Source organism: Pan troglodytes, chromosome 20 (assembly GCF_028858775.2).
Source record: "Pan troglodytes isolate AG18354 chromosome 20, NHGRI_mPanTro3-v2.0_pri, whole genome shotgun sequence".
NCBI classification, from domain to species: domain Eukaryota; kingdom Metazoa; phylum Chordata; class Mammalia; order Primates; family Hominidae; genus Pan; species Pan troglodytes.
Window position 1 is genome coordinate 22,130,066 of NC_072418.2, and position 17,530 is coordinate 22,147,595.

At 52.5% G+C, this 17,530-nt stretch overlaps 1 protein-coding gene across 41 annotated transcripts in view; it reads left to right on the plus strand.

The window, feature by feature from the left end:
* Positions 1-17,530, plus strand: part of GATAD2A (GATA zinc finger domain containing 2A) — a 121,401-nt gene that overhangs the window by 87,998 nt on the left and 15,873 nt on the right. The window contains exon 1 of one of the 41 annotated variants that reach the window (XM_063801407.1): positions 9,620-9,772. The exons of the other annotated variants lie outside the window; for them this stretch is intronic. Coding sequence (XP_063657477.1) covers positions 9,714-9,772 — 59 coding nt within the window. The 5' untranslated portion in view covers positions 9,620-9,713. Of the gene's footprint in view, positions 1-9,619; positions 9,773-17,530 lie in introns of those variants that run through there. 41 annotated transcript variants of the gene reach the window in all.

Here is a 17,530-nt window from a genome sequence, read left to right on the forward strand (position 1 = left end):
TGGTGAAACCCCGTCTCTACTAAAAAAAAAAAAATTAGCCGGGCGTAGTGGTGGGCACCTGTAGTCCCAGCTACTTGGGTGGCTGAGGCAGGAGAATGGCGTGAACTCGGGAGGTCAGGCTTGCAGTGAGCCCAGATCACACCACTACACTCCAGCCTGGGCGACAGAGCGAGACTCCGTCTCAAAAAAACAAAAACAACACATATTAACACCCAAGGCTTCCAAAACCAAAAACAAATCAGAAAGTAATGTGATATTGCTTCTTCCTAGACATCTAGCCACCCAGTTGTCCAGAACGTGGGAGTGTGGACGGCTTTGTTTTGTTCTGTGCCAAAATGAGGCCAGCTGGAAAAAAGGTGTGCATCACATAATTTTTGCAAGATGACTCTGAGGATCACGGATAGAGTCCTTGCTGTTTGGACAGATGCTTTTTACAGGGAAGGGAGAGGAGGGTGAGGTCGACACCGGAATTGCCCCCAACCCCCACAACCACGTGAGCATGGGGCTCTCCTGGTGTGCCCGAGACAATGAGTTCTGACTCACGCATGCACCTGTGAGTCAAACCCTGAATTTAGGTCACAAACTTTATCACGGCCCAGAAACCTTACCATCCCACTCCAGAAGGGCCCTCACGCACTCCCAGCCCTTCCTGTTTTGGTGCTTCCCCTCATGAGACTGGTCTTGCCTCTTTTCCGGTTTTCCAGGGATGCACTCACAGAGTCAGTGCTCTTTGGGGTCCGGCTTCCTTCTGAGTGTTTTGGGATTTGCCCCTGGTGTGTATTGGTGTGCCTCTGAGTGGTGTGCACAGGGCACTTCTCACCTGTCAGTAGACATGTGTGCAGCCTCCAATTTGGGGCTGGTGTGAGCACCCGCTGCTGTGCAAGGTCCCTGCAGATTGTCTCTTTGTGGGTACGGGTCAGCATTTTTCTTGGTAAACACTCAGGTTAAACTGCAGGGTTACAAATTGTGTGTGAGGTTAGTCGTTTTAGAGAAACGACTGGGCTTTTCCCCCAAAATGGTCTGTGCTTTTCACACTCACAGGTGTGGCAGTCCAGCACACCGTCTTCACTTGTTGTTCTCAGTCTTTATAGTTTTAGCCACTGGGTCCCCAGAGAGGTTGAGGTCCAGATTTGGCCTACACATGTGGCTGTGTCTTAAGCCCATCACCCTTGTCCCTCTTTGATGGAAGCCCGAGGCCAGGCAGAAGAGCCCACTGCCCCTTGTGCTAGTCAGTCACATAGCGGATGCTCGGACAGTTGCTGGTGCCACAGAACCCCTATCACTGTTGTGTTGGCTGCCTGCATACGGGTGGAGGGGTTGTCTTCACAGCGATGTGCAGAGCTGAGCTTCCACCCCCTGCTCTCAGGACTATGCCTCCCCGCAGCTGCTCCCGGCCCGCCTGCCGGCTGTCTACAGGAATGCACGTCCTTGAATGAGATGGACGATGGACTAATGTGGCACAGCTGTCGACGTGAGGGCTCAGGAAAGGGCTGGGTTCTCATAGCCCGGGGACATGGTTTGTGGCCCTCACACTGGCTGCCTCCTACAGCCCTCTTGGCAGGGATTGAACCCCTAAATCCCCCATCGGGGTGCCAGAGCTTTGGAAGTCCCGCAGCAAGAAGCCATTTTCCCTTTGTGTGACCACTGGCCTGTCCCAGAGTCAGGGTCCAGACAGGGGGCTCCGGAGCGGGGTACTCTGTGGGCGGCTCTCTGGAGCCCCCCCCTCCTCCACTGCCCCAGCCCCTCCCCAGCACCTGTTGAGGGCTGGCTGCTGCCTTTCACTTGCTAATTCTCTGTCTGCTTCTGGGCAACTTCCAGGAGAAGCTGGGTGGCCCCAGGGAGTGCCTTCACCAGCTCCGACTAGAAATCCACAGCCTGCGGGCATTTCTTAGCTCATGGGAACTGAGAGGTATGTTCCCTTGGGAATCTGTTTTGTGCTCCCTTCCCTGCCTTAGCCGCTGCCCCTCCAAACCTCAGTGGCCACCGTCTGTCTCCTCCTTGTTCTCTATGTCACCCCTTTCCTGCAGGCTCCTCATCCAATTTCCCTTTATCTGGGACTCTAATCCCAGAAATCGCTGAAATGTGAGGGGTCCACCTGTACTTCTAAGAATCGTTAGATTATATAGGGGCACCAGGATAACAGACTGCCCTGTTTCTAACTCCCCAAGTCCTCAGCTCACATGAGGGCCGTAGCATGAGCCAGCCCGGTGCCAGGTAAAAGAGCATCACTCCTGGTCTTCCTGAACTTCAGCTTCTCCAAGGTGTTGCCAGCTCCCTGTTGCCTTTAGACGCCCTCCTCTGGTCATGGAGGGGACTCGGGATCCCTAACTTTGAAATGGGGCTTCTCTCTTGGACAGTGCAGGCTCTCTGGGGATGTTATTATCCTGTGGTGGCTCTGACAGAAAACCAGAGGCCACACTTTATATGGACATCGAGGTAATCACCAGTAAATGTTTGGCCTTCTCTGTCTGAACTCCTCTCACACATCTGTAAGTTGAGCAGATTTGCAGATTAAGCAGACCTCTTCCTTCTTTTTAAATGACTTGCTTTCTGTTTTGCTGCTGCGGCTTCTGATATCTCCTCCCAGCATGTATTCCTGCTGTTGTCTTATTTGTCACTCACTGACAGGCTTCTCTTCCTGTAACTGATGTCCCAGCTCCTGTAGCAGGTTATTTAAATGTCCCATCCACAGGGACAAGACAGGGAGGGTGTCTGACCAGCACTCCGCTGTGCCCACTGAAACTGGGTTTAGCTATGTTGCTTTTCAGTCTGCAGCCAGTTTCCCTGCCATGCTGCAAGCAGTTGCAGTGAAACCAACCTGGAGGCTACGGGGCGGCTTCTGAGTGCTCCTTAGGCCGAGAGCCAGTCCTGTTCCTCATGGTCCCCTAACCTGGTGAAGGAGTGGAGCGAAGGGCAGTGGGCGCCAGGCCTTGGGGGTCTCTGTGTGCAGAACAGGTAGAAACAGACGGAGCGGATACCTGGGAACCTGCAGGGGCATGTGTGATCCCGGGTGGGACAGGCAGGCGTCACACCCAGGGGGGCAGTGTTTTCCCGGTTAGCAGAATATGCCCCTGGAAGAAAAGAAAAGCCTACCTGGTTAGAAGAGATCTTTCTGAGGTTTTTCTTCTCTCTCTTAAAATGAGCATATGAATTATAATTTGTGAGCCTGAGGGGGCAGCTGGTGGTAGAAAAAAGAACGTGGGTGTCTGACAGCCTGGATCGGCCATGTACTGAATCTCTGTGTGGCCTGGGATAGTCTGCCCCCACTTTGTGAATGCCTCTTGTCTCCTCTGTGAATTGAGGCTCCACCACAGTGTAAAGTCACAGTGCTGAGAGGAAGGCAGGGTAACGCCTGAAGCCAAGCTGGATCTGCTGCCTTTGGAAACACTGAGTTACCTGTGGCTGAGGCTCGGGCAGATGCCACCGTTCTCTCTGGAGGGTGGGAGACAAGGGAGGGGACGTCTGATGGGTGGAAAGATGGGAGACATACCAGATGTTGCTATGTGCCTCCCTTGCTTGGGACCCGTGCCATAGGACTGCGGCTTTTTAGAGCTTATATCTTTAAAATAGTTGTGATGTCATCAAATTGAAAAGCTTTGGGGGTTCATGCGACTGAGACTTGATGCCATGCAGAATTCCTCAAGGCAGGGCCCTGATAGCTTTCGTACAAAGAGCATTCTAAAGAGAGCCATCAGTCCAGGCCTCCAGGAGACTTGGCGTGTCTGCAGGCGGTGTGGGAAGAGTGGTCTGAGGGCACTCTCTGGGGGACTGCAGCCCAGAAATCATGGTGCACCGGGTACAGGGGTCAGAGTCTGAAGGTACACGGTGGTAGGAGCAGAGACCGGAAAGGTGGTCTGGGATAGATTGTTGGATGCAGGAAGGGTGGAACATAGAGTTGGGACTGGGCCTTGGGTTTGGGACCCCCTTCTGGAGAAGGGAGAGTTGATGCTCTGAGCCTAGGTGGAGCCCAGGATCTCTCAGGCATTTGGATGGGAGAGAGGTGGCCAACTTGCTGGAGAAGGAAGGAGATTCCTAGTCCCGGAGACCAGCAGTCTAGGGGCAGTGGGGCACAAGATTCAGAATAGCGTCCTCACACTGAGGTCCTGGGTGACCTGGCCAGCCATGTTCCTGTGTTTGATCCACAGCCATAGGGCGTCGCCCGCTTTCTGTGACTTAGGTAAACATAGAGGCTGTACAGTTGCCACATAAGGCTGTAAGAACCTTAAGGTGACCAAATTTTGTTGACTGATGATTAAATAGGTTTTATAAGCAATTATAGTGTATCTTTGGGGTAAATCCTATTAAATTTTTAGTACCTCTCACTTTTCAAAATACAACTTTGGCAGCAAAAAGAAAGTTACATGGGCCATGATACATCAGCAGGACAGGACCCAGGATCCCAGCCTCTGTACTACTGTCGAGGCTGCCAGAGACGGGAAATCCTTTTCCTGAAGCACTGGCACCTCCCCTTTTCCATCTGTGGGCCCCAGACAGCAGTTGGATTTGTGGGATATGTCTGTTGACATTTACTGTGTTAGAAAATTTGAAAATACTGGCCAGGCGCAGTGGCTTACGCCTGTAATCCCAGCACTTTGGGAGGCCGAGGTGGGCAGATCACATGAGGCCAGGAGTTCGAGACCAGCCTGAGCAACATGGCAAAACCCCGTTGCTACAAAAAAAGTAGCTGGGTGTGGTGGCGCACTTCTGTAATCCCAGCTACTTGGGAAGCTGAGGCACAAGCACCACTTGAACCCAGGAGACAGAGGTTGCAGTGAGCCGAGATCGCACCACTGCACTCCAGCCTGGGCGACAGAGCGAGACTCTGTCTCAAAAAAAAAAGAAAAAAGATTTCAGCCTGGGCAACATAGCAAAAGTGTCTCTACTAAAAATCCAAAAAAATTGCAGAGTGGTGGCGCACACTTGTAGTCCCAGCTATTCGGGAAGCTAAGGTAGGAGAATCACCTGGGCCTGGGAGGCAGAGGCTGCAGTCAGCTGAGATGGCACCACTGTACTCCGGGCTGGACAACCTGAGTTGAGACCTTGTCTCAAAAAAAAAAAAAAAACCTATTATTAATTCATTTAAAGATGACTATAGTAGACCTGTGACATATTAGCATAAATAACTTATTATTAAAAATCTATTTTGCAAATCTCTTTAATACTCAGCTTACTAAGAAGGCAGCTGCTAGGTTCCCGTGGCTGTTTCTGTGTCCATCCTCTTGCGTTCTTTGTGAGGGTTTGAAGCATGGTGAAGAAAATGTAACTAGTATGGAGAAGAGGTTAGAGAGTGGAGGAGCGTTTCCATAGGCTTTTTGGATCATTGTGCGTTTCCTCCTCTAATGAGAAACCAAAATCGAGTGGCGAGTCTCTACCGGTGAGTTGGCCCTTAGACTCTGAAACCCCATCATTGAGCTTTTTGTACGTGGGTTACATTAAAATCCGTGGGACTCTTTTACACTTTGAACAGAAAAATCTGTTTTTAAAACTAACTTTTAATTTTAGAATAGACTCACAGAAAAATTGCAAAGATCAGTCCTGCAAACCTCACCCCAGTCTCCACATTGTTAACAGACTACAGAACATATGTCACAAGTAGTGAGCCAGGGTTCATGTATTATTTTAGCCGAGTTCATACTTTATTCTGATTTCCTCAGTTTTTTCCAGCTGTCCTTTTTCCCTTATGTTATATTTAATCCTTGCGTCTCCCTAGATTCCTTGGACTATGACAGTTTCTCGTACTTTCTTTGTTTTGGGTTACCTTGTCAGTTTTGAGGAGCAGAGGTCAAGTGTTCTGTAGAATGTCAGTGCATTGGGATTTGTCAGATGCTTTTCTCACAGGCAGGTGATGGATTTGGGAGAGGAACACCACAGAGGGTGAAGTGCTCTTCTCTTCATATCATATCAAAGGTACTGCTGGTCTTGACTGAACGATCGTTTTGGTGAGGTGCCATTTGTCAGGTTTTTCTACTGTAAAGTTACCCTTCCCTCCTTCCCCTGCTCCACCATTTCCATACTGTCCTCTTTGGAAGGAAGTTACTATGTGTGGCCCACTCTTTTTTTTTTTTTTTTTTTTTTGAGATGGAGTCTCACTGCGTTACCTAGGCTGGAGTGCAATGGCATGATCTCGGCTCACTGCAACCTCTGCCTCCCAGGTTCTAGTGATTGTCCTGCCTTAGCCTTGTGAGTAGCTGGGATTACAGGCACTTTAGAGAAGGGGTTGTTCACCAAGTTGGCTAGGCTGGTCTCAAACTTCTGGCCTCCTGTGATCCACCCGCCTCGGCTCCCAAAGTGCTAGGATTCCAGGTGTGAGCCACCGTGCCTGGCGACACAGCCTACTCTTGAGGAATGGGGACTCATGCTCACCTCCTCAAAGGTGAATTGTCTGCATAAATTATTTGGGATTCTTCTGCCTGACAGTTTTATCTTTTCTTCCCCTGAATGACATTTTACTCACGTATGAGTTTGTAATACCATTGAACGTTGGAAAATAGTAGTTTACTGGGTTATAGAGACGTTTCAGATACACATATCATCATTTAGTGTCACAAAATCAGATTTGTCAATGTCACCACCTATCCATCGGGAAGTTGTTGAGCTCACAGCAAGTAGCAAATATAAGTTTTCCAAAATTCTGATTTTTGATTAATGGAAGCTCGTACTTTATCACTGGTACCAGATACCCTTGGGTGTTTTTCATGAAGCACCAGGCTTTGCATGAATGCTCACGCGAGCGCTTCTCTTCATGGCGCCATTCCACTGCAGTATGCAGCAGGAGGGCTTCTTCCTGTCGTACTTTGTCATGGGATACCACAGAGACACTACTCAGAGGTTGACGTTTAATCGCATTTCATGACTGCCCCCCGAGGTGAGTGGCGTCCCCTTCTGCAGATGAAGAAACTTGGCCTCATTGAGGTTTGGTGAATGGGCCAGTCGCCCCAATACCTGCAGAGGTGCACCCAGCCCCCTCAGTGGTCCTCGTGGGTCACTTGTGGCCATTCTGCACAGAGCAACTGGAGCAGGTCTGATTGGGTTGTGGGTGTACCTAGCTGGCTAGGAGGACAGGTGCAAGTGATGGGGATCCAGCCACTTGTGATGCAGATGTTTAAAAGAGGGGCAGGAGGTTTCCAGGCACAGCGAGCACTTTCCATTCATTGAGAAAGTTTGTGGTCGTTTCAGAAGCAGTGTGTGTTTCATGTTTGTGGCTTTCATGCACACAGGTGACTTCTCTCTCCCTGTGTATTGGCGAGGAAGCTGGCATCTCTCCCAGGAGATGCCTTCAGTTCATTTGCTGTAGGGAGTCCTTCCTCCACCCTGCTTGAGGAGTTCTCACCATGTTTTCTCCCTGGAGGAAAGTGGGCCTGGCATGGGTGTAGGGACCAGCATCAGGAGGGGTGCTGCGATCAGTGGCCAGGGTTTCTCCTCCTCTTTGTCCTTTACTCTCCCCACACCAGGCCCTCAGGAGCCTGGATTCCTGAGCTCCACAACCATCCTACCCCTTCCAGCAGGCTTTGGCCCACTTGCAGTGTGAGTGTCCACCACCTCTGAGGTTTGTTTCTTTCCTTTTTTAAAAGACAGGGTCTTGCTCTGTCTCCCAAACTGGAATGCAGTGGTACAGTCATAGCTCACTGTAGCCTCCAGCTCCTGGGCTCAAGTGATCCTTCTGCCTCAGTCTCTTGAGTAGCTGGGACTACAGGTGCTTGCCACCATGCCCAGCTTTTTAATTTTTTTAGAGACAGGGTCTCACTGTGTTGCCCAGGCTGTGGTCTTGAACTCCAAAGCTCAGGTCATCCTCTCACCTCAGCCTCCCAAAGCGCTGGGATTGCAGGCATGAACCATCGCACCTGGCCATATTTTGTTTCTGACCATCCCCTGACTTGTCTTGTGATTTGGGTAAGTTATCATTTCTTGATAGAGTCCGAGGGCCACATCTGTGTCCTCACACTGCCTCCTCCTTCATACCTCAGGGACTTAGCTTGTGGATGCTACTGGCTGTCCAGGATCCTTCAGCCATAAATAAAGGTTCACTATTCCAAAAATGACATAGTGGGGCTCAGTGGCTCACGCCTGTTACAGCACTTTGGGAGGCTGAGGTGGAAGGATCACCTGATCCCAAGAAGTTCAAGACCAAGCCTGGGCAATACATAGTAGTTCCCATATCTACCAATAAATAACAAATTAATTCGCTGGGTGTGGTGGCTCGTGCCTGTAGTCCCAGCTACTCAGGAGGCTGAGGTGGGAGGATCGCTTGAGCCCAGGAGGTCGAGGCTGTAGTGAGCTGTGATTGTACCATTGCACTCCAGCCTGGTTTACAGAATGAGACCCTGTCTCAAAAAAAATAAAATATGACCGAGCGCGGTGGCTCATGCCTGTGTCTCAGCACTTTGGGAGGCCGAGGTGGGCAGATCACTTGAGCCCAGGAGTTTGAGACCAGCCTGACCAACGTGATGAAACCCTGTCTCTACTAAAAATACAAAAATTAGCCAGGTGTGGTAGTGGGCGCCTGTAGTCCCAGTTACTGGAGAGACTAGGCCAGAGAATCACTTGAACCTGGGAGGCAGAGTTTGCAGTGAGCCAAGATCGCGCCACTGCACTCCATCCTGGGCAATAGAGGGAGACGCTTGTCTCCAAATAAAGATATTTGATGACCTGAATTAGCAGCTGCCAGTCACATGGGGCCTATCCTCTCTAACCCCACACCTCCTCTTTAGGGTTCCCCCAGGGTCCTGGCACAGTGAGGGGTCCACACAGGAGCTCAGGTGCTGTAGGAGCCCAGGTTGTCTGCAGGTCCTGGTATGTGACCTTAGGAAGTCATGTGGCCCTCCCTTAAGATTGTTCCCTGTACTGGGAACTGGGGGTAATGATGGAGCTGTGGAGAGGATTATATGGAAGGGTGAATTTTGGTGGTTGGCCTAGGAATGGCCATCATAAAGGCTCAGCAGGTGTTTACTGGGTTTTTGAAACCTGAAAAGTTAGCCTTTCATTTCTTCGATTGTAGTCATTTCTAATGCATGTGTCTTCCTGTATTTCTAAGCAGAACGTGCTGGATTTGATGTGGCCTCCCCCATGGTGTCAGCTGCTGACAAGATTGGGCTGCAGTGGCCTCTGTGGGCGGGTAGAGGCTGCTGGCCCACATGAGCATGGTACTAAGGTCTCCTAGGCTTGTCTCTGCTACCCTCAGCCAAGCTATTCTGCACGCCCCCGAGACTGGCCCCTGTCACAGTGAGGTCCTCTGGGCCTCCCTGGCTGGGCCCTTTGACTTCAGGGGCTGTTGCGTTCCTAGAAGGCGTTCTGGCAGCGCCGGCTGGCCGCCCCCTGGCTGTGCTGATGCTGGGGGCGGGCACTGCATGGGGCTCCTCTGCTCTAGCTGGGGACCTGGGACTGCTCCCTTCTGTACTGGGGAAAGGAGAGCAGGCAGGGATGGGCTCAGAGGTCTGGGCCAGCCACACAGACTCTCTCTCTTTTTCCTGAGCTCTTTAGCCAGCACTGTGGCAGTGCTCACCATAATGGATTCCCAGAGCGGTTGTTGGACCTGAAGTCTCCAGGAAGAATGATGGCTGAGTTTCAAAAATCCCATCCCAGCTGCTCACCTCCACGGCCTCTGTGGCAGAGAAGCAGAATGTGTTCTGTCTTCCTGGGCCCCACAAAGCAGGCTCTGGGCTTTTCTCTCACATCCCAGCCAAGAGGAGCTCAAGTTACATGGTGGGAGAAGTGTGATGGATGCTAAGAAGGGAGTTGAGGGAACCGCAGAGGGGCTGCGGCTGGCGAGAAGCAGGTGGGCCTCAGGGCATGGGGAGCGGGGTGGCTCGGGAGGACACCAGACAACCCCCAGGAGTTCTTCAGTGTTTTTTTTTTTTTTTTTTTTTGGAGACTGAGTCTCGGTCTGTCATCCAGCATGGAGTGCAGTGGCACAATCTCGGCTCACTGCAAACTCCACTTCCCGGGTTCACGCCATTCTGCTGCCTCAGCCTCCCGAGTAGCTGGGACTACAGGTGCCCGCCACCATACCCGGCTAATTTTTTTTTTTTTTTTTTGTATTTTTAATAGAGATGGGGTTTCACCATGTTAGCCAGGATGGTCTCGATCTCTTGACCTCGTGATCCGCCCGCCTCGGCCTCCCAAAGTGCTGGAATTACAGGTGTTAGCCACCACACCCGGCCTAGTTCCTCAGTTTTGGGGCACAGCCTGTGTCTAGACAACAGAGCTCTCTTTCTATCAGCTGAGTGTCTCTGAGTGAACACCACCCCTTGGGAAAGGAGGGAGGACTGCGTGGGGTCCCAGTGAGCAGCTCCCACGTCCAGGTTGCAGTGAATGCTGCCAGAATTGTATGTCAGCACACCCACTACACAGGGGCCTGACACACAAGATATTGCCCGGACTGGCCTGGGCAACACAGCGAGACCCCACCTGTACAAAAACTTTAAAAATGCAGTGAGCCATGATCGTGCCACTGTGCTCCAGCGTAGGCAACAGAGTGAGAGACCCTGTCTCAATATCAAAAATTGAAAATTGAAAAAAATTAGCCAGGTGTGGTAGTGTTTCCCTGTGGTCCCAGCAGCTTGGGAGGTTAAGATGGGAGGATCACTGGAGCCCAGGAGTTCCAGGCTACATTGAACTATGATCACACCATTGCACTCCAGCCTGACAAGAGTGAGACCCTGTCTCTAAAAAAAGAAGTTGCTCAGTGGTAGGACTAACTTGGGGAACTGATAACTCTGTCCTTTTTCTCTGTCACAGGATTTTTCTTTTTCTTTTTCTTTTTCTTTCTTTCTTTTTTTTTTTTTTTTTTTTGAGACGGAGTCTCGCTGTCGCCCAGGCTGGAGTGCAGTGCCACGATCTCGGCTCCCTGCAGGCTCTGCCCCCTGGGGTTCACGCCATTCTCCTGCCTCAGCCTCCCGAGTAGCTGGGACTACAGGCGCCTGCCACCTCGCCTGGCTAATTTTTTGTATTTTTAGTAGAGACGAGGTTTCACTGTTAGCCAGGATGGTCTCTATCTCGTGACCTCGTGATCCGCCCACCTCGGCCTCCCAAAGTGCTGGGATTACAGGCGTGAGCCACCGCGCCTGGCCTGTCATAGGATTTTTCTAGGAGTGTTTCTTGAAGGCAGGTAGAGAGACTGGATGAAGCATGAGGAATTGCTTTCTGGCTTGACTCACTTCACTCCAGGTGCTGCCTGAAGCTGGGGTGCCTCCCAGCCTGCAGACTGCCTCCTCCTTTTCCATGGGACCCTCTTCAGCCCCTTTCATTGTTGTGCAGCTCTGGTCTCCCACATGACCTTCCTAGAGCTGTTCTCATCTTGAGTCTGCACCTGTCTGGGGGGCCTCTGTGCAGGCTGCTGTTGGTCCCTCTGTCAGGGGGTGCTTTAAGGCTCAGTGGGTAGTTACTTGGGTAAACCCTTTCTTTCCCCCTTCTCTTCCCCTGCTTTGTCCCAGGGTAGCATCTGAGGGAGGAAGTGGAGTTACAGTGATATGGGTTAGCTCCCCAGGGGCCAGGCTGGGCCATTGGCTCCATTAGCTTAGTGGTTTAAAGCAGCGAGGTATTGACGTTTTTCAGTCTGTCGGTTCTGCTGGTTGGCTGGTCCCGCCCAGCTGGGCACTGCTGCTGGGGCCCTCTGGTCTTTGCAGTTGCATGTCAGCTGGGCTGGGTGTCCCCAGTGGTTTCATCACTCACATGTGATGGCCAAAACAGCTGGGACTGGCTGGACCAGTCTCTGTGCCTGTCTCCATCTCCCTCACTATAGCGGGGGCTAGTGTGGGCCTCTGACCCCGTGGTGGTTTGGGGCAGTCAGACCTCAGCTCTCCTAGAGCAAGCATTCCGAGGGCTCAGGCAGAAGCTGCAAGGCTTCTGTGACCTTACCTGAAAAGGCTGCCACGTCACTTCCTCTGCATTCTGTAGTTTGGGAATTGAGCCATAAAACCAGCCCAGGTCAAGTACTACGGGGGCTATGAGTAGATGCAGCCAGAGCCTCCGGCCTCCTCAGGACTGCAGAGATGGGCTGGGGGCCTTGCAGAGTTTGGTCCGGTGTACGGGGTTTGTCAGCCATGAGTATTAGGGCTCCTTCTTCATATCCACAAAAGCGCTTGGACTCAAAAAATAGGAATTTGGCTTCCAGGGTCTGTTGCTTTACAAAGACGCACGATGACACACAATTCAGAAATCCTTGTGAGTGAGTTTCCCTTTCCTCCAGCAGCACAACATCTATGTGCACGAGGGAAGCAGCTGCCCACCGTGCAAGGGGGTCCATCAGTCCGTGGCGCTGGTTCCTCCTGAACTCACAGCCCCCACCCTGGAACCTCCATCAAGGCAAGAGGAGGAAGTGGGCGCTCCCCAGCCTTGCCAGGCCCCCAGCAGACCCAGTCTGCCCTTGGGGGGTTTGTGAATGTTCAGGTGTCACATTTCAGGACCTGTTTACTGAGATTGTCTGCTCTGTAATGGGCTCCCACTCTTTCCTCAGAAAGCTGTCAGGTCAGGCAGATGTTTCAAGTTTGCCGTTGCTTCCATCTGGGAGCTGCAAGGCGAAGGCATGGGCGGCCTGTTTGCTGCCCTTATCTTCCCAGTGTTGGGGACCCCAGGAAGTGCTGTCTTCTAAGGCCCAACAATCCAAAAGAAAATCACTCCTGCATGCTCCTAGCCCCTTCAAGGTTGCATCCTGTCAGAGCATCCATCTTGCCTCTGGAGGCCGTGGTGCTGCTGCCATCTGGGTTTTGGGGGCTGCTGGATGTGGGCGGCTGGCTCTGAAGAGGCAGCATGTGATCTGACAGCAGGATGCTCCTGCCCCACCAAATGACAGCCTTGGGGCAGCTCCCGGCAAACAACTCCATTTCCTTCTCCGAGGTGGGAATGGGACCTGGTGCAGGGGACACAGGCTGTCAGGGCAAACCTCTCTCTCCATTCTAGGGGCATGCAGGGTGGCTATGAGTGCTCTCAGGAAGGTCACTGTTCCCGAGGCCTGAGCTGAGCACTTTCAGATCAGCAGGGCTGCCTGATCCCCCTGCACCCAGCCGGCTGTCTAAGGTGCCCGAGCCTCCTCAGCACTGAAGTCTCACCTCACCAGGCAGCCCTGAGAGGCTGCGGGACAGAGACTCCTCTGCCCTGCCATGCAGGAGCCATGGAGAGGGAAGTGTCACTTGCAAGAGGCAGAATCAAGTGAGACCCAGGTGTCTTCTAGCTCACTGGGTGAGGGCTCTCTCCACAGCCTGACTTGCCGGCAGTCGTTTGAAGTCCAAGGCTGGGCAAGGGTGGCCGGTGAGCTCCAGGCCTCAGCTTGCTAAAGGAGCTACTCCACAGGAGCATGCAGGCTCAGGGCTTAGCACCCTCACACGACGGGCTCAGCCAGCCTCTCCCCCATCCCCAGCCATCATAGACTTAGGAGGAGATTCCTGGCTCTGAGGACATGGGGGCTTGCCCCCTTCTCTGGGGCTGTGGTATCACCCCAGGGCTGGATACCCCCTTGCCCTTTGTTCATCTGGTCCTGGGAACACCTTGTCCCTTGTTGGGAGCTGAGGCTGTGCCACAGAGTGGGGCCATAGGTCCCTGGGTGCTGTGCCGGTGCCACACCCACCTGAAGGAGGTCGTGATGGCCCCCAGCTCAGGGTGCAGGAACCTGCTTGTCAGACAGGTGCTGACATGTCACCCTGCAAGGCAGGGGGAGGGAGGGCTCATCTTCATAGGGGGGTGGGGTGGGGTGCCGTGCAGGGAGCCAAAGGCACTTAGATGGGCTTGCTGGGCCGAGGGTGGGTGGGCCAGTCACTGGGCTGGGGGTGGCTAAGGAACACAGACCCACCAGCCAGCCCTTCTTGGGAAGCTCTGGGGGGTTTCTGCTCAGACCTGCACTCCCCCGAGTGGAACCCCGAGTTCTGCCATGACCTTCACCCCAAGGCAAGGGGACAGGGCCGGGCAGGCTTCCTGAGGCAAGTTGAAGAGGGATGTTCTGCAGACAGAACATGGCCATGCTGGGCCATGTCTGTGGGCCAGGCCCCAGGAGGGCGGGGGATGTTAACAGCTTGGTTCATGACAGGTGCCCAAGATGAGTGTTTGCACAAGGGACAAGTGAGCTGGCAGGGCTGGTGTTGGCTCTAGCAGAGCCCTCATCCCACCCTTGCACACAGCCAGCAGCCCACCCTGCTAGGCCTGAAAGAGGTGAGGAGGAAAGGTTCTAGTGGGAAATGGTTCTGTGGCTGGAGAAGGCATTGCTGGGCCCTGCCTGTCTCCCCAAGCCAGCCTGGAGGAGGATTTCTTGTACCGAGGCCTCACGAGCTACAGGTCATGGTCATCCCTAACTTCCCTAGTGTGTGCAAGACTTGGGGGATCTTGCTGAAATACAGACTTTGATCAAGCAGGTCTGGGGCAAGGAGGACACGCTTCATTTATACAAGTTCTGGAGAAGCTGCCCTGCTGCTATGGCAGTGACAGCAGTGGTCAGACATTCACGGGGCCAGCCCCAAGCCCACCTACAGCCTTGCCCCCACCTGCCGCTCCCCTGTTGTGTCTGTCCATCCTGGTAGACTGAACCCTAAGGACAGAAATTCCTTTTATCCAGGGGTTCCTCCCCACTGCCTGCTGTAGCACCTGCTTTTTAAATGAGCTCTCAGCAGATGTAAGGAATGAATGAATGAATGAATGAGGGAGAGGGGTATGTCTTTCCTGCATACCAGGCAGGCCTGTTCAGAGAACCACAAAGGTCCCAGCCTCCAAGGACGGCTCCTTCCCGGCACTGGCTGAGGGGACACTAAATATTAACCACGTACTGGCCGCTGGTTGCTGAGCAGCTGAAAGCCATAACCTTTTGCTGTGGAAGTGGGATCGTGTCTCAGTTTAAGTTTATAATCCCGGCCTCTCCTCCAGGAAATTCTATGGAAGTTCCTGGCAGGTAACAGAATTTCTGTGCTTGTGAGGTCAGGGCCAGTGCCAGCGGGTCGGGGAGTGGGGGTGGTGCGTGGCAGGGAGCGGGTGAGACCATTTACGCTGATAACAGCCTGGCCTGCTTCCAGGGATTTTTGTATGTCACATAAAATCTCTTGATCACTACGTTTTACATTAAGGCTTCTCAAGATGGGCAGGACGGGCTTATGGGATTTGTCCTGAACTATCACATCACTTCCAAATAAACTTGGTGCCCGGAACGGCTGCTGTGGAGTGAATGGCAGACGCTGTCCCTGGGCCACGATGCCATCCCTCTCAGCATGTTGTGCTAGATTTCCACTGGTTTTGTTTACTTTAGACAGTTTTTATAATTAAATATTTCCCTGAAATAATACCTGCAATCATTTTGAGCCACATGCTCTTTTTCCTGAATTAAAGATCTCTTTTAGAAAGTACCGAGACTCTTAAAGCCTCTCTCCTTTAAAAAGTGAGCTTAACAAAGTTTTTCATTTTAGAAACTTAGAGGGGCCAGTGACCCTGCTGTGTGCGGTGTATGTAGAGGTGACTGGAGCCTGTGGTGCAGCAACAGTCCCCTGTGGGCTGGCGCCACACAGGAAGTGCCTGCAGCTCCACAGCCCTGGGGTGAGCCTGGCGCCTCCATTTTCTGACAGTACCTGAACCTTTACCTCCCTTCTCAAAATGAAGGCTGCGTGTCACAAACCGGTTGGAACTGGCCGTTGCCATGGTTTTCACGTTGGAAGGCACAGTTAAAGGGTCATGTGACCAAGGAGGGAAATGCCTTTGTCACATGACTTTTTGGTGGCCTGATTAGCATACAGGAAGTTCACTCCCTGCTGGCTGCTGGGATGCTGAGTGATCATTGATGGGTGGTGACATCATCTCTTGGATGAGTTATTGATTAGTCGCAGGCCAAGATGGGGCCAGGGAGCGCTGTGGTCAGAGCAGCCCTCTCAGGCAGCTTCAGCTGCTAGGTGGTCTGGACCCCTCGCCTACCCTCTTCCCTCAGGCAGGTTTGAATTTTATTAGACATCTCACCTCTGGAAGAAGCACACGCCCTCAATAAGATGATAAGAAGTGTTAAGTGCCTTAGAGCTTGGCTGTCATTTCATTTCAGCTCATGCTAGCCCAGGAATTGTGTCTGTAACTCTATACAAGATGCTGCCTTGGCCCCCTGCTCCCCTGTTCACTTTGGAGGCCACCTGGGTGGAGGCCAGCTGCTGCACCTCTGTGCTGAAGCCTTGGGACTGCCTGCCTCTGAGGTGCTCAGTGTGTGTACACGTCCAGGGAACCTGGAATTAGAGCCCTGAGGTCACCTTGAAAGTCGATCTTGGGCGGCATGGGGCCGGCAGCAAGGAGAGACATGCTGGCGGTTTGCTAAGACCTGAGTGAGGTGTCCTGGGTTACTTTAGAAACAAACTACCCGGTTCTGGGCTTCAGAATGTGGGCTGATAACCCCTTGCCTGGGGGATTGTATACTTCGAAATCGTACCTTTCTGTCCACGCCCAGGTCTCTGGTGAGAAGCTGCTTCATCAGGGCTAGGACCGGCGTTCAGGTACAGCCACCACGTAGCTGTGGTGGGTGGAATTAGGAGGGACCAGAGGAGAGCAAATAAAGCGGTTCCTGAGTCCAGCATCTGGCGAGTCCAGGGTAGCATTGGTGAAGCCTTAACCTCTGGTGCTCTGTGTCTACCCTTCCCTGAGGACGCAGCTCATGGGTGTGGAGGGGACCTCAGAGGTCCCGAGGGCTGCTAGAGCGGAGTCAGGTTCTTCATCCTAGCGACTCTCCTCAACCCTGCCGGGGTCTAATTATCAACTAGACCCTGGCAGAGCAAGAGCCAGGACAACTTTGAGCTGCGGCAACCAGTTAACTTTGTCCGAGTTTGTTCTCTGGGTCACAGTGCCACCTAGAGGACGTGTTCTGTCCTTGGCTGGTTTTCCTGCTGACAAAAAAAATGGACTTGATTCACTTCGATGAATGTACAATGAGGCCGAGGTGGGCGGATCATCTGAGGTCAGGAGTTCAAGACCACCCTGGCCAGCATGGTGAAACCCTGTCTGTACAAAAATACAAAAAAAAAATTAGCCGGGCATGATGGTGCATGCCTGTAATCCCAGCTACTCAGGAGGCTGAGGCAGGAGAATCACCTGAACCGGGGAGGTGGAGGTTGCAGTGAGCCGAGATTGCACTACGGCACTCCAGCCTGGGCGACAGAGCAAGACTCCATCTCAAAAAAAAAAAAGAAAGAATACAATGAACCCAGATCATCAGGGACAGTTTGCCTTGTGCCGTCAGCAAATGGAGCTGCTTGGTTGGGGACAAAGTGCCATCTCTGGGACTTGCGTTGGGTCAGCGACACCACAGCAGGTGTTCAGCCTTGCGCCTTCAGTAGTGTCAGCTGTACACATACATCCTAGAGGATCGTTCACAGGAAAGGGAAAATCAGACTAGTGTGTTCCTGTCTGGGTCAAATGACTTGGGGTGCCTTGAGCACTTGTCTCGGAGCCTGGCCTGCAGTTAGCACAGAATGGATATTCACTGTTTCCCAGTTCTGATGAATAACAGCAGCTCATCAGCCACACTCTTAGACGTTTGTGACCATACTTTGACAAAATAACAAAAGAGGAAAGCCTGCAAGTACTTCCCCGATTG